Genomic DNA, 25601 nt, shown 5'->3' on the forward strand with positions numbered 1-25601 from the left:
AGGTAAGGTGGTGCTATTAATTCATGTGGCTTCCTCCATGCCTTTTAGGGAATGAATTTGTCGGTTCCGATCGCTGTGCAGTTTATTCCGGCTTGTCTTATGACGTCGCAGACGGATTTAATGGTCGATAGCCATTAGTATCCCATGGTTGTAGATCTAATCCACTGTCTGAGCCGCCACAAGTCCCTTCACTAATACCTTTAGGATTGCTTCCACTGCATTGCACCAATAATCATGTCCAATATCATCTTACTTTTTCGCATAATAAATCATTAATGAAAATACCAAAGCTATGCTGTTTTATTTATAGGTAATCTCATTTTCATATGAATGAGATTACCTATAAATACTAAATGACGGACTATTCCATTTTGACTTAAGAAGAGACTGTGGAAGTATTCTCATTAATAAACTGCAGTCAGAAGATGGACACAGATCTGCTGCAAGAGCATTATATTCATAATCGTTTAAATATACTTAGACGTTGACATTTCCAATGGCCACGTCGAGTACACTGACTTGCAAGACCAATCAGCGATGAAATGTACAACCTGAAGCACCTATCCTTGTCGAGTACTCTAACTTGAAAGACCACTCAGTTAGATTTCAGAACAAGGTGTATTTGATTAATAGCAGTCTCCAAGGTTTCCCTATATACCTAATTTCAGAACAGGCGCTCGCATATCTGAATGCCCAATTCGCTGATATTTGGGCAGTGGACTTGACACCTGTGCATATTAAAGTTCTTAGAAATTTCGCTGGAGTGAGTCCACCTATGGACCCAAATCACCCAAATCCGATAGACAGGCTTCCCTACTTGGATACGCTTTTGACAGAAAGGTATGGTTGCGGTCTTCTTTCATTTTGATAGACGATAGCCGTTATAATTTATCCGTACAGTGATTCTGTTGAATAAAATTTGCAGTTTTTTTTCTACATATAATATATCTTGAGAGTGATATGATGTTGTTAGACCATTTGGAAAGAGGTTTGTTTGCAGTGAATTCGGAAGGTCGTTAGTTAGTTGATCAAGTCTGAGAGCAAAACAGAGTAGGACTTAGTATCGATCCCTGTGGTACTCCTTCCTGTATATATGCCGTGAGAGAATATTTTTACAACGTACTTTGGAAAGAGCGATGTTATTGAAAGTTTTGAAGAAAGAAGGGAAGGTCATCTCTGAATCCCTAGCTCATGTAGTTCCTGAAGAATTACTGCATTGCGGATATCAGATTTGCTCATAAGGTTAAGAGATGTCACATTTAGAAACTTTTGGGCTTCTAGAAGGCAGGTTAATCAAAATTTCTCATGAACAAGCAGCACAATCGTGAGCGTTGGCTGCAGATTTTTTCAGTTCTGGTAGCTCAATTGGTTATTTGTAGGGGAAGGAGTTATTCATATGAAAATTAATTTTACATTTTCAAGCTTGAGATTTCATTTTCTTAAAGGTTGAACTAAATAGTGCTACCTCTGATACCTAATCAAATGCTTTTCCTTGGACTTTCGCCGTGATTTGTGGAGAGGAAAGATCATTTTCGTTCCTGCTTATGATTGGAAATTAAAAAAAAAAAAAAAAAAAAAATCAGTGAACAAGAAGTACTTATCTGTGAATGGAGTTCTGATATCATGGGTATTTTCGAGTTACGAAATTGTGATTTAAGGACATATAAAGAAATAAGTCAAGTACACTTTTGGACAAAATTAACAGAACACGTAGAAAATGTGTAACTCGTGCAACTTGCGATGGAACGGGACAAAATTTGGTGTGGTGGTGTACTGTAGAATAACAATGAAATGAGGAGACAGCGAGAAACTTCGGACAGGTATAAGGGACATTTATGGGGGTTGTATAAGAATACAACCCCCATAAATGTCCCTTATACCAAAAAAGATCACATTACAAAAGTCGATACAAGATACTCGAAAATATGGTCACATGACATCAATACGGCATATGATCCCCTCCAACGGCTAAACAGGCGTGACAGCGGTGAACCATGCTCGATATAAGGGTGTCTATAAGATTCTGTGGCAACAAATCCAATTCTTCCACCAGCGCAGATCTTAGCTCACCAAGTGACTAAGGAGTTGGCTGTTGGCATGCAGGGCAACGCTCAAGGGCATCCCACACATGTTAGATCGGATTAAAATCAAGCAATCCGCTGGCCACGGCAGATCAAGAGATTTCTCCACCACTTGAGCTCTATGTGCAGTGGCGTTGTCGTGCATGAAAAGAAAAGCTGGGCCAAGTTCATCCTTAAAAAGTCGCACCTAGGGATCGAGGATCTGTTCTCGGTACCTCTGCGCAATTACGATGCCCCTGTCAAAAACATAAAGAGGGGTGCGGCCATTGATCATTATTCTGCCCCTCACGAGAACACCGACTCCACTGTAAGTGTCCCTTTTTCTGATGTTGGAGGAATGGTACTGCATTCCTCGTTGTCTCCAGATGAAATAACGTCTAAAATCTGTTTGAAAGCTAAAACAGGACACAGAGAACAGAACAATACCCCATTTTCGACGGGCTCCTGGTGGTTTTGAGTTAATGAGATAGGTTTCCTTGCTTAGAGTCCACTTGAAATGAGCCTTCTTAACACAGTCTGGTTGGAAATGTTTTCACCTATGGCCCCAGGTACCTCAAGAGACGGTTGATGACAGGACATTGTAGAGTTCCCTCTTGCTGTTAGAGCCAGATTGCGGACTGTCTGGTTGACGTAGCTCTAGGGCGACCTTGGCCAGATCTTGTAATGGTTCCTGTTTCCTGAAACTGCTTCCATAGTACCAAGACGACCATGCGTGACACATTAAGTCAGGTACCAGCCCAGCTTCAAGTCGGCCAACGGCCCACCATCTCAAAGAATCTTCTAAACGACGATGACTAGCCATCCTGAGTACTAGAGATGTGGCTATTCCACTGAGCAAGCCAAAAAACGGTAATGAAGCGATGTAGTCGTACCCCGTGTTTTTATGGGCATGAAAAATCTACATAATGTGCTGCTCTGTAAGCTGGTAGATCGATTTCTCTTAGATACTGATAATTTGCATGTGGATGCCTATTATATCAAATATTCGCCTTCGGCGACACTGTTCACAATAAAATATTCATGAAAAACATTTGTTCTGTTAATTTTGTCGAGCAGTGTAGCTTGACTTATTATTATATAATTAAACTCCTTGTACAATATAAATAGATAAAAAAAAAAAAAAACATCGCCCTAGAGCAGGTGTGGGCAACCTTTTTTGAGTGAAGAGCCATTTTTAATCTAATTAAAAAAAAAAAAAAAAGAATCCGAAGAGCCGCACCTCAGCTCAAGCTGGAGGGGGGGGGGTGTTTAAGAAATGGAATAGTGGGAAAGTGTTTTATTAAAAAAATATTTTTTTTGAAATATTATTTATTAATACTGAAAAACGTAACAAACATCCAATTAGGTACGAATTAATGTGCCTTTTGCTGCTGAACTTATTGAGAGAGACTCGATTTGTTCAAACGGTTTCTTGATTTATTTTTACTATAGTTCATGTTCGAAAATATTTGCTCGCAGAAATACGTCACTTGTCGTACATGTGGGCTAAAAGTTAAAGAGCCGCAATTACACGTTCAAAGAGCCGCAGGCTGCCCTAGAGCAAAATCCAGAACGCATTCTTGAAAGTTGCGACAGAATAATAGCTAGGCTTCTTCCATTAGTTTCATAAAAGGATTGTACTTTGTCAACAGTTTGTACTAATCTTATTTGAATTATTAATAAGAATTACTGTTCTTTGATCTAACAGTTTTGATGTACCCTGTCAAATTCAAATGTATAAAATCTGCATTTTGTTCCTTATAACTATCTCGTTTTTTTAATGGTTTTTTTTTTTTTTTTTTTTTTACTGATAGGAAAAACTGAACTTGGAAATTATCAGAAACATAAGTTTTTCGCAAGAGTATCGTTTGATCTTCTTTCTTCCTTCATTCTTAGTTCGAAGAATTCCAGGCAACTGTTTGATCTAATGGTGCATTAGTAGTTCGTGACTTATGATATCATATGGCACAGCCGAACAGAGACACTGAATCACGTGATAGTCGCCAAGTAAAAACGAAAAGACTGCGTTTTTGTATAACGTTTGATTGCAGGATAACTTGTCCGGATCCACTAGTAGTAACTCCATTTATAGTTTTCTTTTTTTTTTTTATTTATCGTGTAATGATTAACTATTCTTCTAAAAGAAGAAACTTAATAGCATGACTCTTATAACAAGCTGATAACTCGTTACATGACTTTTCGCATTTATATATTTAAACAGTACTAGTGTAATAAACAGTATCCAACGATGCAAAGCAAACCGCCCTCTATACTTGATACATATTTTTATAGACGTTATTCTCTGTTTTCAGTTTTCCTTCGAGTATAGAATAAAGAAGTTCAAATGGTTTTGCGACCTTCAAGAATACGTACAGAAGTAGTGTTCATCCTCCCTCTCTGGATATGTCTGTAACCTCTGATGCAGCCTATTTTTTTATTATCAGTAAGAACACGACCTTAAAATGCATTATGAATACAAATTACGTATCTCTTATTAACTGCATTTATTTATTTATTTCATCTAAGTCAACTGTCTCAAACATGAAGTTCGCCATTTCAATGGCTGCGACCCTATACCTGATTTTATTATAATTATGAAAGGTGTCTCAATGATGCAAGAAGTTTTAAATTTGAATGAGCACCAATCATTATTAGACAATTAGTTATTTAATGTACGCAATGCGTTACATTTTAGGCGCTTTGGAAAATAGTAATAATTCATGACTTTGTATATATTAAGTGCAATAGCATAATTAGTATAATCTTAGTCTAATTCATCTTAGTCTAATAACAAAATAAGTTAACATGAAAATTTGTTACAAATATTCCTAAAGTATTCTAAACATTGAAATTTTAAAATCGATTAGAGGTCCTGTTACAAATTTATAGTAATATTTCTGTAGGGAAAAGGGGAGGGAATTATATGAAATCGTAATTGAACTTGGAACCATCCCAGGGACTAACAGAATATATGTTGAAAATTTTGTAACAATCCTCATTTTTCTTGTCGATTAATGCGAAAACACTTTCATTTATGCCGAAGTTTTAGTGTGTGTATGGGGGGGATTGAAATGAGGGCTGTGAAATCGTAACTGGACCTGAATTTTTTCCAAGGATCAACAGAACATAGGTTGAAAATTTTGCCTCGATCCGACTTTTCGTTCTAGAGTAATACGCGAAATATACTTTCATTTATATGAGTAGCTATATGAATAGATTTTTGTGGTCGAAGGAAACTATGAATTGATCGCAAAAGCTTTCCAGGGACCAATGAAACATACTCTGAAAATGTGATAGCGATTAACTTTTTCGTATTAAGTAATGTCTAAAAATCCGATAATATACTTCCATTACAAGTTGCGTAATGTACGCGGTACGTTGCATTTCAAGCGTATTCTATTTTTTATTATTATTATTTTTTTATTAAAATGAATTGAATTTTTCTGTGATTAATTGAAGTGAAAAGTAAATATGTATCTATCATCTTATCAGTTAATTACTAAGGTTATGATATTATAAAACACTTAATAAAACTCTGTAGTTTTACGTTTTGAAACTTAGCCTTTCAGCTTAATTACAACTGTATAATCTTTTAAGTATTCTCTTTTAAGTCTCTTTTCTCTTTATATATATATATATATCTCTTCACAAGCGACATCACGTTCACGAGTCTTGCATAATAATATACGTGAAACGTGCACAAACTGTCTAAAGCTAACAATAGTGCATTAAAACTACATTATTCCTTGAATTTCAATGAAAAAATAAATAATAATTGTCGAATTTCTGTTTGTCCTATTTCATGTGGACAAATAGAAATCCGTTTATATGCGGATGGACGGACTGACGTAGTAAAGATAACGGGCGTTTATGCATGTATGCTAACTTGCCTAAAAATGCATTATTCGAAAGAAAGAAAGTGCTAAAACAAACAAAATTTTTCACTTTTCTTGTTTGAGAAGCGAAGGAGCACTTTGATCAAATTGAAATCAGGTTCAATGGCGTTACAGCATTTCATTATCGTCAAAACTATATAGTGTAGTTTGTTAATAACGAAATATGTTACTATAATCTGTAGATTATAAGTCTGAACAAGTCGAAGTTCCAGGTTCCAGATTCTGTTGACAGTTATCCTTCTATCAGCTGTCTGGAAAAAACTCATGAGGCCTATAAGTCATCATGAGTTTCAGATCTTCAATTTAAATATTTGTCTAATCCTTCTGAGAGTCTCTGTTGACAACTTCTTGTGGATGTATTAGGGATGGGGGGCTTATCGCATTGATGAAATCACCTTCATTATTTTAATTAGAGGATGTTTTTTATTTTCCTTTACTCTCTACACTAGTGTGCTCTGTGTGCACGCTACTGTGGCCTGCGATTCCCAGAGAGGTGTTAATGAGGCCTATAAGTCATGAGTTTCAGATCCCCAATTTAAATAGTTGTCTAATCCTTCAATGTAACACGTAATAATTACAGCGGTGATTTCCAGCCTGTGGGGTCCCAATCGAAATATGAATCGCCATTAGATTTGCTAAGGGACGGGAAAGTTTATTTCGTTTATGCCAATATTTATGTTATATTTAATAAAATACCGACCGATAAATAATATTTAATAAATATCACTCTGTGACACTGAAATTGCAGCACCCAGAAGGAATGATCGGAAGTGCATGCAAACCAGCAGGCGGCAAATGATACAAATAAGGGATCAAGCGGACGGAAGCTTCGGCTGCTACGTAGTGAACATAGAGATCATGGAGTTCAAAGCAACGCGTATGTGACGCAGTTAATAGGCTTCTCTCTCTCTCTCTCTCTCTCTCTCTCTCTCTCTCTCTCTCTCTCTCTCTCTCTCTCTCTCATGTTGTGGACGTACTGTTGGCCAGAAGGCGGATTACCTCCCTTCGAGAGGCTGGATGGTCGCTTCGATGTGTAGCTGAACGTGTGGGCCATGACTTCAGGTGCACAGATGTTAGCAACAGTGGCTGCGGGAAGGTACGACTGCTCGTTGAATTGGTAATGAAGCACGACGGTGGACACTGGAGGCTCGTCTTATCCATCGACAGGTTTACACCGCACTTATAGCCACGCTGGCTACCATTCAACGAGTTGTGATATCAGCTGGCTGTTTACCCCATTACTCGTCGAACCATTGCACAGCGACAGACAGAAGGGGTCCACTGTGCACACGGAGCATACATATTGAGTCGATTACCTGTGACCGCTGCCCATCGTTTTAAATAAAATAAATAAATTTTCTGTTTATACTCCGGGACGACCAAACGGTCAGAGGAGTTCACAAGATAGACAGAATACAAGAAACAGCACCGTATTCAGTAGTCACGGGCTTGAACCCCGGTCACTCAAGGCACGTGTACTTATGCACCCGCGCGCCTGACCACTAGGCTACGGCGGCCTCTTTATGTCTGGAATGGTGCCGCGCACCGGCACCCGATGCAATCCGACGATCGCCACATAACGTGTGGTGACGACGTAGTGAACGCCGTGATCCTGGAGCCATGTTGAACGCCATATTGCACACTTTACTTACTTACTCACTATCAATTTATTAACACAAGGTTCACCCCCTGTACAGCAAGTGGGCTAGGAGGGTGTACAGAAATTTTAAAATATACATTATACACTTTTTACAAATTTTCAGATCTTTACAATATAATTATTATATAATAATAACTATTAAATAGATATATACATTTGCTTAATTGCATTCACTTTGAAATAACATAGATCTTGATAATTGAAGAGTTAAATAAATAAGTTGACATCTTTATCAGCAATTAACATAACAGATTTATTTATATTCATTACATTATTGCATTTAATTGTTCATATCATCAAATTTCTAATAAAAACTGCTCAATTTTCACAGCAATCCTGGTGATTTAGTCCAGATTTGGTCTATAATTTGGCTTCTGTAGGTTTTATTGACTTCAAACTTTACCGGATCAATGGAGAAGGTGTTGAAGTACTGCACACTCTGCTGGTGTTATGGTTTGGGGAGCGATCAGTTTTGATAGTCGGTCGTTGTTGGTGTTTGTCAATGGCAATCTAACTTTTCTAATCCGTCACTCTCCCCTTTCTTACTGACGCCATTTTTAGCAGGACAATGCCCGAACACATACCGCAGAGGTTTCCTTTAAGTATCTTCATGTTGTGGACGTACTGTTGGCCAGCCAGCTCCGCAGATTTCTCCCCCCATCCAGCACTTATAGGTCATGACTGGACACCTTCTACAGAGCCACCTCAGACCACGGATGTCCTGTGGGACCAGGTGCAAGAAGCTTGGTAGGAATTACCGCAGGAGGATATTCGATACCTGTGTGAAAATGCCTAGATGTTTCTAAATGTTCAGCTCAATGAATCTGTAATCCTGGAGCATTTACATCGTATTGATCTGTCCCCATTGTCAGCATCATTTTGTATCCTTAAATGTGTTCGCGCGCACACACACGCACACACACAAACACACACACACACACACTAGCGTCTGCAACTCTTATCATGTGTTCTTTAAATCCTTGGCTATCATTATTCTAAGTATCCTTTCTGTATTCTTGTTCCTTCAGGGTGCTGAAATTTCATTGTCACCGAGTGTATTTTCAAATAGGTTCATAATTATTTGCAGCTAAGCACAGACATTTGCACAGATAGTTATTCGTCAGTGGTGTCCGTATATATAGATTTAATATCCACAGTTAAACACAATTAAACAAAGCAAACGCCCAACGTTGCGAACAGGGTCCTTCAAACGCTGACATACAAATTTGTACATATGAGCATTTGAAGGACACCTGTCAGCAAATCAACAAGCTTGTACAAAGATACATGTGAAACGAAGATAGTCACCTAGTGAAATGCACGGTACGTCCGATCACCCTGGCACCTTTTATACATTTGCCTCCCTTCTTTTTGAAAAATTTTATTGGTCGCTTTTAATTTATTTCGAATTAATAAAGTAAATTTTCTATTTATACTCGGAGTTTACATTATAGAAAGAATAAAAGTACGTCACCATGCTTAACGGCCACGTGAACCATACCCAAGGTAAACTCATATACACTGTAACTATATTCTCGCTTTTGACCACTCGGCTGTGGCTGTCATTATATAGAGCAACGATGTTTAAGCACGGATCCGGCTAAACATCATTTTGCATCCCGAAATATCGAGGTTTTCGAATTAACGAAGTTTTATCTATTTTTTGAGAAACTGGTATTTTCGGCCTCAAAATATTTTAAAAATTCGAATTACCTCGAATTTCGAAATATCGGGATTCAAATTAACGTTTTATTGTATTCACCACACTTGCACTTTTAAGAAAATATTTTGCGAATGAAATATAAAAAGTACGACTTAAACTTGAGCAATAACTGTGTTATAAAGAAGTCAACTTAAAACTGATGGTCACCAGTTGATTGCGATGGACCGTTTGGCTATCCCTACTGTACATTATTCGTAAGAAATCAATGCCGTCGTGGTATCCCGTCCACCCTGCTGAATTTCAAACCTGTTGTATCATTATCCCTAAATCTTTTTTCATCTCAAAGATGGAATTACTGTTATCCAAATGCAAGAGATACCTTAGTTATGATTTTTAAGCCTTCAGAATAATTTATCTAAGCCTCGTAGAAGCAACATTCGCTCTTTATCGTTGGAAACTTTGACATCGGACTTACAACGCCATTAATATTCTCCAGTACGAAGTCGGTTTTCATTAATCCAGTATTCTCCGTGCATTTTTTCCCTCATCCTTAAAGAAGATACTGTTCGTAACTAATGAGTTGACCGCACTGACAACGACATTTCGCATTAATTATATTGCATCGTTTCAAAAAACTCTGTGACGTGTCTTCTCTTTAAAAGACTGTTTCCGCATAACTTTCAATTAGATTATTAAGTTTTGAACGATTTCGCCCGGATTATTGATTACTTTCAAGAATTAAGTGCTTCGTTAAGAAGAAACGGTGTTCCAGAAAACATTTCTCGTGCTAACCTTGTCTAATGAGGAATAAGAAATAATTCTCTCATTACTGCATTAAGCGACCTGTTTCCAATTGACACATTAAATACTGCGTTTTACGTACTGCAATGTTCATATTTCCGAATACTGATGTTTTGGTATTTTACAGATCATATTATTTTATCTGTATGTACTCATCATACACTAGAGGATAAAATTTAAGATGTAATACAGTTTGCACACTTAAAACTTTGTATATTGAACAAAAATTGTATACATTGATAAAGTGACTGATGGAAATGCAATGAATTTCTTATCAAAGCAATGAGAAATGTGTTCACTACTCTGGTAAGAAAATATGGGTTTAATAGAGTCTGTCTGTTCGTGCTTCGCGATCTGACAGCTTTATTAAATAGCAAATATAAAATAATGTTTCATGGTCCATTGGCACCGAAATATGGTATGTATGATTTGCTGTGGTGAGAAGGCGAAAGGATGGAAGAGGGCCAGTCACAAGAGTCTTGAATGTGCACTAACGTGTAATAGCCCGAATGTGGAAAAGTTCCAAGATTAGAAGTTTCACCGATGATCTATACACGGTCGAGAAAGATGCTCGACACTAGCAGGTGACTGCTATCCAGTAACGACACCGGAGAAAGCAGTACCGTCAGTAAGTATTTCGGCGGAAGAATAACTATTTAAAAGTGAATCCCTCCGTTTTACCTGATTTACTATATCCTTATTTACTACCTTATTTAATGTTTACTATGTATGAACCATAGTAAACAGTAAATTCCTTAACTTTTGAACTTTGGGCCTGAGACAAGTGCTTCTGTCGCTGCATCCTCTTCCAACGCCAAGGAGATGGCAGGACATGAACTCGTTTCTCAGTTGTTTTTCAGGACGGAATATCTCCCGCTGAATTGTATTCTGTAGGTTGCGAGGCGACCATGAATTATGTTCCTCTCGGTTCATCATTGAGAAGACTACATTTCGGTTTTTGTTACGAACGTGTCATTTGGATCCAAGAGCGGTGTCCCAGTGTAGCGTTCTTGGGCAGGTACGGATTCATCTGTATTCCGATTCTTGACGTATCCTCGTCGAGAAAGAGAAAGGAGACTCGAAACCAACTAATGAATTCATATTAGGGAAAGGGACTACTTACAAAAACTGATTTTGAAAACTAGGCAAGCATATGTGCAAGGCACGTATAGAGCTGCACATCTTCGGCAGAGGAATCGTAATTGCTCTAAGATAGGGATAAAATCCGTGAACCCTATATCAGACATTTTAGGGTTGCACTAGGTCTCGGTTCCTTCTGATGAACGATAATAATCCCTCCCCCCACCACACACAACACATTTATGGAGGGCCTCCTTCAGAGTAAAGATATTTTCGGAACATATGCGTCGGCGCTTCTTGATTAGACCGGGGTTCGAGCCCGTCACCACCAAATACGGAGGATGCGGAAAGGTTAAGGAATGACCACCGCATATCCTGGAGCAATATGGCCTTAGTTGCTAATGCTCCTAAAAACCAAACAACAACAACAACATATGCGTCCCTGGCGCCTCTAGACCTGACTTTGTATATATTGAATATGTATGGGGATGCTTAGAGGAGACAAATTTCTAGTGCTCAGCCACCTCGTTAAAACCTTTTATGAATTACGAGCTGGTGCCTGGAAGAGTGGTCTTCCATCTTGAGTGTCATTAATAACATGAAAGTCCTTGAGTGTTTCGGCCATGAGGATTAACTATGTCCCCAGTCCACGTTTCCTTTACTAGATATTTATTTTCACATCGGTTTATTTTCATGTTTCAGAAATTAGATGCTTCACTCGTAACACAATACTACTTCGTCATAACATATTGCACTTTCATACTAAATTTTTGAATTATTGTGAAAACTATTGCAGTTTTGTCATTTTAAACTTTAATCCATCAGTGTGTTAGGTTATTATCAATATTTGAAGTACAGTATTTAGTATATAACTCAAACTTTTCATTTTTGAATAAATAATTTTAATTTTGGATGATCTCCAAGAATATATCTATCTCCCCCCTCTGCTTCATATTCCGGCGTGAAACTAAAATCGGTTAATACTCTTATAAAATTCTTTTACTTTCCTTCTAAATTTACTAAATTGGGTTTAAATATAATTATAAATGCTGTTATTTGGCTCTGTCTGCCGATTTCTAGATGATATCAATCATAACTCGAACGACTTTCCACGTTTTTTTTTTTTTTTTACATTGGCATTGCTCACTCAGTGGTCTTCAACACCGTTTCTGTTGTCGTTGTGTTTCGCTGTTCCAATTAATACACTTTTTTTTTCTACAATATTAAATTGAAACCATTAGAAGAAAGTAATACATACACAGGCCTTGAGTGTGTCAGTAGAGTTTCGTTTTTCTATCTCATCAGTCATCTGTCACTTAAAGTTGAACTCTGGCCTCATGTTTCCATTAAAAACCGATACTTTGTGAAGACTATAAACCTTTGCAGGAGGATATCCCACAGAGAGAGAGAGAGAGAGAGCCTAAAAATCAATGGATTTCGATGCGCGGGCATGTTCGTACGTTTCAGAGTATACTGCTGGTAGCTCATTAAACGATTTTTCAGATTACCCCGGGGCGGTTCTTTAATGATAACGTGTCTCCTTAACTCCTCAGGGATGTGATATGAAACGCGCCGCTTCGGTAGTTTGCGCTATGCGATGATTGGGGTCAGTGAGTCGTGGTCAAGGTATCCAACCGTAAAAGTATTTCGGAAATCCATATACTGAGTTTTGCCATCGTAAATAGCATTGATTTATTGCATAAGATATAGGCTAGGACTTCACAAGATTGAGTTTTTTTTTTTGTTTTTTTTTTATTCCAAAATAATAACATAATCGTGGTATTTTTGAAATTAAGTAATATTTATATTTCACAGTTAGTTCATTTTACACCTGTAGTAAAGTGAATAATGTGGCATTTTCCCTATAATATATCATGATCTTTACCCATATATATATGATCTTCATCCAGTTGTGATTTTTAAAAATAATTAAAATATAAATTGAGCATAATTGACTGTTTTGAAGCGCTGAAAGTTATTTCTGACTTCCCTGATATTTGAAAGGAGGGATGTTTCCATTTGCATTGTTTATGTGCTTAGTTTTCTATAAGTAATGATGGCACCATGACCTACCTCTCCTGCCAGAACAATGCTGCCGAGAGAAAAAAAAAAAAAAAAAAACTTAATATCCTATTTCATCTAGACATAGTAACTGATGAATCACTCGTTTATCTGCAGGCAATCTGAACTATTACAAGTTGAATAAGTGTTTTATGTGTTTCGTCGCATTTTAAAATGAAGGATTTTTCTGAGCACTGATTTTGCATGAAATTTTGTTCCAGTTTAAGGAAAAGTGCAAAAGAAATCAGCGAAATGTTAAAACAGCTTCGGAGAAGATACTTTATGTCATTCGAAGACCTTTTGAGTGGTTGGCAAAGTTTAAAGCGGATTGATTGTCTGTCGAAGATCTTCGCTCTGGCCGCCCATCAACTTCAAAAATAATAAGCCAGTCGCTCGTGTTCGTTATCCGATCTGGAGTGATGAATTTAACTATCCGCAAAATAGCTAGTGAAATTGGGTATTTATTATGGGACATTTCAATCAAGTTTGAAATGTCAATCACGAAAGATTTAGGAATGCGAAGCGTTTCAGCCAAATTTGTGCCTAGCATTCCAATGATACAACATTCTGCATTTACTTCCAGTAATGAAGCTGTTTATAAAGAAAAGATGGGCGAAATTCACGCATAAAGAAAGTTGCCGTAGATATATCTTTAAAAAGAATGAAAAAGATCTGGGGTAATTGTACAGTCGTATATGAAGTTCTGTGAGCAATGCACACAGGCTGCCAGGGCAGCTCATGGGGCTTTGTCAATGATATACAGGAATTTTACCAGCAGCGATAAGGAAGTGATTGTCTCGTTGTATAAAGGCAGTGGTTAGGCCACACCTTGAGTACTGCATACAGGTCTAGATGCCTCATTTCAGGACGGCTTTAGAGCTGCTGGAACACAGAAGAGAAACAAGATTAGTGACAGGAGCAAAAGGGTGCTTTTACCAGTAAATGCTTCAGTTCTACAAATCGCAGCATCTGGAAACTAGACAGCTGCGAGGAATTATGATTGAGGTGTTTAAGGCTCTGAATGGATTGAGTAAGCTCAATGCCGAAGGAATCCTTCCTCTTGCTCAGACTACGCACATTAGGGGGCGTAAATTTAAATCGAGGAAGGAATGTTTGCAGGATAGAGTGCGGCGGTTTGCCTTCAGCCAGTGGGTGGTTGATCGTTGGAACAAACTTTCATCTGTTGTGGAAGTGGGTAGCTTGAATAAATTCAAGGAAGAATTAGACAAACTGTTAGAGAGGATAGTAGTAATAGTAGTGGTGGCATGTAATGCAAGAAAGCAAGTGTATGAGCTTATGCAGCATCGGCCAAAAAAAATAAAATAAAATAAAATAAAAATCACACCATTCCCTCCAAATGCCTGTCCAGTTCCACCTTAAACTTATTTAACTTATCAACTTCCACAACGACAGATGGAAGTTTGTTCCAGCAATTAACCACCCGCTGGCAAAAGGCAAATTTCCGCACATCTATTCTACATTTGTCTTTTCTTAATTTGGATTTATGCCCCCTTAGGTTCGTAATCTGAACAAGTGGAAGGATCCCATCAGAATTCAGCGTGCTCAACCCATTCAAGGCCTTATACACCTCAATCAGATCACCGCGCAGGTGCCTATTCTCCAGCCACTGCAATTTGCAGAACTTAAGCCTCTCTTGGTAAGAGGATCCCTTCATTCCCCTCACCAATCTTGTTGCCCTCCTCTGTACACGCTCAAGTAAATCTACAACCTTCCTAAAATGAGACCTCCAGACTTGTACGCAGTACTCAAGACGTGGCCTGACCATTGTGCCTTATACAGAGGGACAATCGCCTCCTTTTTCCTGCTAGCAAAATTCCTATATATCATTGACAAAACCCCATGACCTGCCCTGGCAGCCTGTCTGCATTGCTCAGAAAACCTCATATCTGATGCATAATTACTCCTAGGTCTTTTTCATTTTCTACCACCTTAAGTGTAGTACCACACAGTTGGTTCGTTTCTCTGGGGGTCACTTCTACTCATATGCAGTACTTTACATTTGTCAAGGTTAGACTTCAGTTGCCACTTCTTAGCCCATCTGCCCAAATTTTCTAGATCCTGTTGCAGTAGCACACTGCCATTACTGTCATTAACAACCCTGCCAACCTTTGTATCATCTGCAAACTTCGACACTAAGCCTGATATACCTTCATCAATATCATTGATAAATATACAAAACAACAGAGAACCCAACACCGAACCCTGTGGGACTCCACTAATAACATTAGTCCACGAAGAGCAGCACCCATTGATTACTACCCTCTGTCTTCTCCCACTCAACCATCTTTTTATCCATTGTAGCAACTTACCCTTAATACCATACCATTCTGCTCCAATTTGTACAATAGTCTTCCATGCGCAACAGTGTCAAAAGCTTTCCTGAAATCCAAATATATGATATCAAAATTATTTTTTGCATCCAGTTCCTTTGTAACCACATCATAATATCTTATCAAATTTGTCAGACAAGACTTTCCCTTAACAAACCCGTGCTGTGTCTGAATTATTGCTTGTCTAGATGATCCTGCAATGCATCTTTAACCAGTGACTCCATTATTTTACCCGGAACAGAAGTTAAACTAACTGGTCTGTAATTACTCGTGTCACCCTTCGATCCCCCTTTGTGAATTGGGGATACATTTGCACATCTCCAGTCCGTGGGGACCTCCCCTGAATCCAAGGATGCTCTCATAATAATGGCTAAGGGTTTGCTTAGTTGCTTTCGGATGGACAGATGATATTTTTAAGTATTTCGGTATTTAATTGTAATTGTTGCGGACCTCAGGGTTCCCCCCATTAGCCGCTTTTATAATTCTTGTGGTAAGGTTTGCGCCATAACCGTCACGTGCGTGTAGTGTTTTGTGTGTAAATTTGTGCCCTGTTCTGCCGTTATGTTGTGTGACGTGCGCCTGGCATTTTACCAAAAGTCACAGCCTGGTATCAGGATCAGCAAACAGAGGAAGCTCCTCAAGGACATTCCTGTCTTCTTTGAGGAAAGAGTCCAAATATCACGGACCTATTTCCACCCCATCAAACTCCATTCATAAGGAAAGATTCATCATTAACAAATATATGTACTATGTATAATCAATGGCAAGTCCAAGTTGGCTTAAACAGTTCACCAAACAATACAGTTAAAAAAGGATAATCCACTGGAGTAGCATTTCCAATGATCAAAAAGAAGAATCTTCAGAGGTAGTAGAAATCCAGTAGTTCTAATTTATAACAATAACATTGTTACTATCTAATACAAGTAATGAAAATTTAAATTTAATTTTAATCACTGTGAGAACTCGTAGTTAGAAGTCACTTTTCTGTACACCAACCCTGAAGTACAAAGAGTCACAAAAACAACAGTCTATCTTGAATTGACTGGTCGAAGTTCATCTCCCCTTTTGAAGACACTTGTAGCAAATGTATTAAGAGCATTAAATACAGCCTTAGGTCGAACAAATAAAGGTTTATTTTCACTAGTGACGTGTCCTGCAATAAGTTGAAGTTCTTGTCTATAGTCCAAATAGTAGTGACAGTCAAATAAGATATGATCCACGTTCTCTTCAGCCCCACACAGACAAAGTGCAGTAGGAGACAGTCTTAGTTTGAACAGTTTACTATTAATGCTGCCATGACCCTACAGCAGGAATGTGCAGTGCAGTCTTGGAGAAAACCATAAAAATTCTTTCTTCTTGAACGCTCTAACTAAAGGTAAAAATTCTCTCGTTACGCTACCAAGATCTGAGGTATTCCAATCTCTTTGCCACTTTTCAATGTAGATGGAACGCAGTCTTTTCCTTTCAGAAACCAAAGAAGCACTCAAATCAAGCTGCACATATTCCAAGGAAACAGGGCGTGCTTTCTTCAGATGATAATTCATGTATCTGTATTGGATCTCATAATGTACTGGTAGTTTTCCCAACAGAACCTGTAAACCCACAGTATATGTAGGACAGGTGATATGGAATTTTTTTTTTTTTTTTTGCTGTTGCTATATAAGTTTGCTTCTTGCATCATTTTCCGATACTAATACTAAAAGATCCGCAACTTTATCTTGACTGTGTTTTGTAAATATTTTCAAAAAATTGCATTGTTGCAATTATCCCCATGTGTGAGTCAACTGTAACACCTGTAAAGGTCGATAGTAACAGATATAAACTTATGGAAAATATTGTTATATCATAGGTATTTTACTAGTAGAACTTTTTTTTTTATTTTTTTTCAAAAAGATTATGCTATTATTTCAGAAGAATATATTGACATAACTTTACTCAGATGAGTTTCTCTTACGTCTTTTTCGTCTTTTGTTTGATTGTAACCATTTTTGTCATCTACTGCGTTCATAGTGGTTGTTTTCTTTCTTTTTGTTTTTGAGCAAGCTCACACAGCTCAGATTTACAAAAACGGGACTGACAGAATCTTTGAAACGTTAAGTATCTTAGTGTATACCTTCATTCTTTTACCAATATGATTTTCTTCCTAAAAACACATTCACTCCAATCTCGCCGTATTTATTTATTTTATGTATACCAATCTTGATAAAATTAGATTTTCTTTCGTGCATTTATTCTGTTCATTCCAATGATCCCTCGTTAAACTTTCTACTTAAATTTATCTTTACTAAATCACCTGGAATATTTATTTTATCTGTTTATTACAAATCGCCCCGACACAGCCATAAAGTCTAGGGCGGGGGGGGTGATTTATAAATGCTTACAATTTATACAATTTTTCTATTTTGCAATAATTTGCTATAAATTAATATGTTTACAACTTTTTTCTTTTAATACTTGTTACAAAAGACAGACTTGCAGTCTTTAATATAAAAGGAAAGGAAGAGATTTACAATCTCTTCATTTCCTTTTATATTAAAGTTGCTCACACCTCCGTCTGAGATCGACTGACTACGGCCTCGGTTGAAGACTCTTCTAGAAATTCTCCAGTCATCGCGGGACTTGAACTCAGTCCTCTCCAAACGTGTAATTTTCGGCTCTAGTATTGCTCCTGTTTACTTCTGCAGTTTTTATATTTCCCGTGAAAATTAATTTAATTTATTTTACTTTTAAATGCACATTAGTTTATTTCTACTCAGGCTTAAAACTTTAAAGCATAAAACGTTACAGCTTAACAGATAAACTGCCAGGCTTGAATGAAGAACTAAAATTTAAAGAATATGGCCTAATTAAAAACTCTTTGTGAAGGTGGCAATACATGCTTCTGTATGCAGAAAGGTTTGTGGCAGAGAAAGGCAATTTGGAGCGTCTATTGGTAAATAAGCCGAAAGGATTGTCTGGAAAACAAGTTCCCCGAAATCTGCATGCCTTGATTGTTTTTAGGAGGTGTCTTTCTCCCACAGAACAACGATATGTTAAGGTGGGTCTCGATAAGGTCTCCGTAAAACGGCAGCAGTGATATTTATTCTCAACTGAGGCTGTCGATTAGGAAACAGCGCACCTTGTTCTGATGAAACAAAACACGATTTTAATTCACAAAAGAGGGGAGCTTTTGTTGCAGTGCAGCACTCAAACGTTCCAGGTTGCTGATAGCAGATATCAGCTGTGACCGTCTATTGGGTTTATTCGGATTCATCACTTCAAAATAGGCTACACTCAGCATGTCTCATCAAAACGCACAGTATTACCTCCATGAGGTGCATTTCGCCTTTTGGCTGTGCGGTTGAATCTTTGACATTAATCCATTGTCGACGACGTTTGATGTTACTGTAAATCACTCATTTCTTGTGCTCAGTAACGATTCAATCCAGAAACGGTGCTTTATGACAATAATGACAGAAGTGCGATGGTGTCAGATTTTTTGAGACAATTTACGAAGAGCCTATTTTCCACTTTTCTTTTTCTTTCTCTCTTTTTTTTTCTTTTCTTTTCAGTCGTTTAAGTGGAAATGAATAGTGAGATGAGCCGAATTCATTACATTGCAAGTTCTCTACCAATTACGATAGGACTGACTTCATTATTCGTGTCGAATTAAATAAGTCAACTTGACTGGGCGTTGTTGTCTCTGCCGCAATTTTCTGATTGCTGGCATAACGGCAGGTCTGAATTTCTGAAACCAGCGACGGCATTCCCTGACATTTACAGCTTCCCCTTCACAAACATCTCGAAGAAGTAGCCGAGATGTCGGGAGCGGGAGTGCAGTAGCATGCGCTCTTTGAGTGGACCGGAGTTCAAGTCCGTGACTGCTAAATACGATTAACGTTTGTATTGATTGATTTATTGTAAACTCCACTGACCTGGTGGTCGTGCCGGAGTATAAACAAGAACAAAAAATAAATAATAAAGAAATATTTTTCGTCGCTATACTCATATTATTCCATTTACTGAATGCATTTCAAAGAGCACAATATGCCTCTCTGAAGCTTTAATATTGTTTTGAAGATTGCAGTAATTGCTAATAAACTGCTGCTTCATTTCTATTCAATAATAATAACAGAGTCGATATTGATCCCCAAGGGCTCTTGAGAATCAATCATCTTGAAAGAGGGATCGATGGGCAAATTATATAATAATATTGTTACTTACCTATGTATTACAGTTATTTTATTATTTTTTAATAAATAATTAACTGTTATTAACAGATTTTTCTTATAATCAATCCATTAAAAATTAACTGTATGCTTTTTGGATGAGGGGGCTGACGAGGGAAAAATTCTTTTTTTTTAAAGGCATCAGCAGGTAAAAAAGGTTGGGCATTCCCTGATGTTGATTTTCAGGGAAGGTCGTTTTACAGCCAATACATCCGGCTGATTTACCAATACATACTGCGACTGACGTAAACCTTTCGTCATACCGTTAGCGTCTGTGGCCACCTTTAGGAAATGAACAGGTTAAGTTTTTTGTCATCTATAATATTAACAAGAAACATTTTAAGTCATTTATAATGAATAAAATGATTAATTGTTAAAAAAAAATAATATATATATATATATATATTTACAGGGTGTCTCAAAAATATTGGTACAAACGTTTAGGGGAGGTAGGTAACATCTAAAGGAATGTGAATCGCATAGGAACCCATAACGGGAAACGTCACGGGAAAGTAGTAGCAGAGGCACAAGAAGCAGAAATGACGCAAGACAGTAATTAGTGGCAAACATTTATTTGACATAATATTAACAATGGAGTACGCGATGGATGCATTTCATGATGTTACAACAGATGCTCGAAGGTTAAACCATGAGACACGATGCATGCGTGACACCGACGCAGAATGGATTGGCGGACACGGTCGAACACACCTGGAGTTTCTTTGACAGTAGCAGCAGCGCAGACGAGTCTCGCCACGAGATCCATTTCCGTCTCCACAGGCGATTCATACACGATAGATTTGAGGGCCCCCCAACAGAAAGAAATCAAGGCTCGATAAATCAGGTGAGCAGGCAACGGCCAATCCATCGACGCCCAAAACGCCTATTCAAATGGTCACGAACACACCTTCCATAATGGGCAGGCGCCTCGTCATGTTGAAACCAAATGTTGCGTCTCACATTTGCTAGAACATCGTCAAGTAACCCTGGTAGAACTTGTTTAAGAAAGATCCAATATTTAGCGGAGTTCATGCGGGATGGTAACAGGTATGGGCCGATTAAGCAGTCACCAACCATACCTGCCCACACATTTATTGCGAAGCGGCACACTTTGTGCCGAGGGCGCACACCGTGTGGGCTCTCTGCTAATCCATACACTAGGTGCATGTGTGCCAGCTCACAGTTTGCATATCGATGCATTCTCTTCGTGCCGCGACTACTGCGTGAATGAGTAAACCAGAAATTTTCCCTCTCGCAAACTGATGAACAGCGCCGTGTACCGACTTACGGTGACGTTTCCGATTATGGGTTCCTATGTGATTCACATTCCTTTAGATGTTACCTACCTCCCCTAAACATTTGTACCAATATTTTTGAGACACCCTGTATATATATATATGACAATAATGACAATATACAAATGATTTTTGCAGTTTAATGATAAAAGTATTTTTTAGTAACAAGTGCATTAAATTCTTTACTTTCAGATGAATCGCTCACATGTAATGTATGTGATCGTTCCTTCCGATCGCTGCGTCATTTGGAGCGACACCAGTTAAGGAAACGCCACTACCTCTGCTCTATTTGCGACTCGATTTTTCCCAATTTAATGGCTCTGGAGCATCACAAGGAGGTGTTGGATCACTGGTCAGAAGACGAAGGTCATGCACACGATTCCGACTCTGAAGAAGAAAGTTCGGAAGACGATCTTGGCTTATGCGAAGATGTTGAAAGACTGCTATAAATGTTGAAACTCTGTTTATCTGTATTTCTCGTATGTCGTTTTACTTCCGTACCTTAGTAGGCATGCTCAACTGCAAGAAAGACAAACGTCGTTTGCTGTTGTGCAACTCTACTGAAACAATGGATGACTTCAGGAGAAGGAGAATGAATACCAAATCTTATTCACGCCCTAATATCAAAAGACAAGGGCCCTTTCTTTATTGTATCAATGGTATTGCACATTGCAAAACACCTACATCTTCGTTCAAATAAATATTCAGAAGGTTCGTGCCAAACCATGAATATTTATGAAGGTGCAGACATTTCCCATCACAATACACCTTCTGAATCACAGAAAATCTGTGATTGCAACTAAGAATTTCGAAAAGAAAAGTTTGACTAGATATAATTGATAAATAAAAATAACACATGCTATGTAATCTAACATTTCAGTTCAGATTCTGAAAGAAAAATTCCGTCACTTCGCTGTGAATACTTTCAACCATCTTTAAATCCAATGTTTATCAGTGTTACATTTTTCATTTGTTAATGTTTAAATTTTAAGACAAATTTCCACTTAATTACTTATTATTTTTAAGGATATCATGTAAAGTTAATAACTCTATCATTATATAAAAAAGTGGCTACGAAATCATTTTGAAACAAAAATGAAAGAAAGTATATACAATATATTATATGTTTTGGTGTATACAGTGCACTGCAAAAATCTATGTTCTTAATTTTTAGCAATTATATTTAAACCCAAAAGGGAAGCGAAGAAGTTTCAACACGTTGAGATATGTTTTGTATAGATATACAGTAATTGGACATTCCTTGGAATTCATCTGGCAGTGGGACATGTGTTTTATACCGGTGAAAATCATAAATTTCTCGAAAGACAGCCAACAACGATGTTGAAGTTTTTAAGAGTGCGTAAAGTCCTAGAGAAGAGCTCAGGTCACAACATCCACTCTCCACATTGCCAGCAAGTCCTGTTGTTTACAAAGATGAAATATTCGTTGTAAGAAAGCCGTTTTTCTAAACGATCCATAAGGACTTCGTAATTCTGTGGTGAACAGACAAAAACGATGATTCTTCCAACTGTGGCGATTATTCGTAGAGATATAGAAAGACTAATTGGAAAGTAGACGAAATAATAGGAAAGAATGACTTAAATTCTTTAGTCTGAATACGCCCCTTCGAAAACAGATTGTATTCGATGCACCTTGTATACCGATGTATACTTTTCCAAAGACTAAAGGCAACAAAATCCAAGAAAAAATATCAAGTAGCTAAGCTTAAAAATATTCAGACCAAAATAGCTCTGTCTAGTTATCTAAATAGTAGTACTCATTATATAGAGAGAAAATCTAACAGCAAACCGAAATTTGCCACTGTGTTTTGCATACAGATGGTAGCGATGTTACGAGGCCATCACTACGAATTGCCACACTTCTGTACCACAAATGACTAGCCCTTCTGTAAAGAGTATTACAATTGTTCTCAGCTCATTGGTAGATGGCCCAGCGCCCTATTGGTACAGAACCTGACCACTACATTTAACTCGCAACATAAGAAACTTCTGTTCCGTGTGCAGAACGTTTGCATTTTCAGCAGCATATTTTGGTTCGCTGTTCACCTTGATCTGTAAAAAGTGTAGGCATGTACAGTGTACTGCTATTTAGATCGATAGCTTTTGAAAGAGGAGGGAGAAAGTTAAAAATAGATAATAGACTGTTTTCTTCGTTCATTAATGCCGGTAACAACAAAGAGAACTTAATTATTAAGATAATTAATAATACTTATAGTAACTGCTAAATTTTATATAAAAGTACTATCGGCGAAATTTGCCATCCTGTAAAGTATTTCGAAGAGAAAAATAGGAGAAACATGTTAAGAAAGTGAAAACAGTTAAAATCAGTGTGAGAGAACAGCTTTTAAAAATACTAGTGCGAACTTATTACCCCTCTTTCTTACTTTCATGTACTTTCACCAATACTTTTTATGAATTGGACGCGCGCGCACACGCACGATTACTGGTATATAGAAAAAACTATTCTGTCAAAACTGATATTGCTTACAAGTAGGCAAACATTAGTCATACTTATATGCATAATTTATATACTGCAATTTTCAGCCCTATCAGACATGCATAACGTGTACAATTTATCTGCCCTATTTAGTTAAATTATCCCGATTTTTACTGAGTGGAGGGTGATTAATGTTTTACTTCCTAGTCATTGCAGCCGCGTCACCTAAGCTGTTGGTAGCACCAGAAAGGTGAAATGAGTACCATATCTGAAGACCCTTTAAAATTTTTCCCTTGTTTATTTTCATATATACACTGGCTGTTTGTAAACAAGTTATCAAAATTAATATCTTAATCAGCTGTTACTTTTGTGTATGCAAATTGCATTTTATATTCGAACGAACCTTCATCTATCTTTTACAATCTCCAAATATGACTACCCATTAAGTTCAATACTTCCTTAGAAAATAGGTTTGCATACGGAAATATAGACCTTATATAATTTGAATAAATAATTTAGTATAATTTCTTTTTCTAGTGGGTACCAACATATTAGAGAAAGAAACTTTCTCGTAATGACGGTGAGGAAATACCAAAAACTCGGTTATTACAAGCAAGTTATTACATCACGAAAAAGAATTTCACGCGATGCAAATAGCCTTTGTCATTATAAACGTTATTGCCTGAATACTAGCTGCATTTCAGTAAAGGAATGCGACTCTACTCAGCAATAACACACGTTATTATCTAGCTCGGTTAGTGTGCAACAAGCAAACAGCACAGCACGTCTTATCCATTTGGGAGAATATCCAACTTCGCGTCTACTGAAAGAGAAACACGGAAGGAAGTGGGGAAAGATCAAATAAAAAAGTAAGAGATTAAATTAATACCTTTGTTATACTAAAACTAGCAGGCAATCAGCTGCTAACACAGTTCTTTTCTCATTTCTGCATTGTAATGAGCATTTTTAGTCTCATCGAAATAACACGGTTTGGGGGAAGAGACCATCCCGAGCTTTGAAGCAAAGGGGATCGGCAACGCAGAGATGAATATACAAGGAGTTAACACCTCCTGCAGTTTATAGCACGTTTATGTAGTCAGCTTTATAATATTTAGCAAACAGTGGCACCAGAAGGTTGAAACGGACTCCGTTGAGAGAAAGTTATGATTATTTTAAAAGATTGCTTAACATTCTAACTTCTGCCAGCATTATATAGAAACAGATACTTTTCCTGTATTTTAATTATTATGTCACGCAGGTGCAATATTATGTTTTCGTAGCGACTGGCAAAAAAAAATACTAAAATTTTAAAATATAACAATAACAGCTAAAATAACATTAAAATATTAAAAACTGGCAAAAAATATATATACTAATTTTGCGTAGCGGCGCCATTGCAAAATTCTGCCATGCGACAGCTTCGTGCAAAAGCTGTTGAGGAATTTCTAGTAAACTTATGTCCAGTAAACATTTGCTAGATAATCAACTAAAATTGTTAAATTTCATCGAAATAAACTCAGCTCACGGCGTGATCGAACATAACCTTTATGCTCCTCTTTTCCAAAATTAAGGTTCTCTTTTATGTTGGTAACGAGAAAATAAATGCCCAGTCCGGTACGACATCGTTAGTATCCAACAGCCAAATAGACTCATGATTGAGTTTTCAATGATCAGAGCCGTGGATTCAAAGGAGTTTCATTTTATATTGCAACTATAAAGTAAATATTCTCATTTTATCTCAATATCAATTAAACAGATTCATTAATTATAATAATACATTTTCAAACATAACCCACATACTTTTGTTATTGCAGCATAAAATTTCGTTGGTCAAGTGCACCAACTATAAATGCGAACAAGTCAAGCATGAAAATCATGCGAACAAGTTCTAAGAATAACGAGGTTACTCACCTGTGAAAAACAATATTTGTATTAGGTTACCTGTTCTATTTGGACATTTATTCACGGACACATTTTTCTCCACGTGTGAGAAAATACAAACAACTATGACAGTTTCGAACCTACTCTTTCCTGATCATATTGGTTTTACTTCGTTTTGCAACCAAAGC

General features: G+C 37.4%; 1 protein-coding gene across 1 annotated transcript in view; it reads left to right on the forward strand.

Annotated features, from left to right (window-relative positions):
* Positions 1-21901, forward strand: part of LOC150089448 (uncharacterized) — a 105229-nt gene extending 83328 nt beyond the window's left edge. Inside the window, exon 3 of the mRNA XM_090368603.1 lies at positions 21268-21901. Within this exon, the coding sequence (XP_090224729.1) occupies positions 21268-21524 (257 nt within the window). The 3' untranslated portion in view covers positions 21525-21901. The remainder of the gene's footprint in view (positions 1-21267) is intronic.
* Positions 21902-25601: the final 3700 nt, after the last annotated feature.

This window comes from Mastigoproctus giganteus, chromosome 2, assembly GCF_048544385.1.
Source record: "Mastigoproctus giganteus isolate SK-2022 chromosome 2, ASM4854438v1, whole genome shotgun sequence".
Classification (NCBI taxonomy): Eukaryota; Metazoa; Arthropoda; class Arachnida; order Uropygi; family Thelyphonidae; genus Mastigoproctus; species Mastigoproctus giganteus.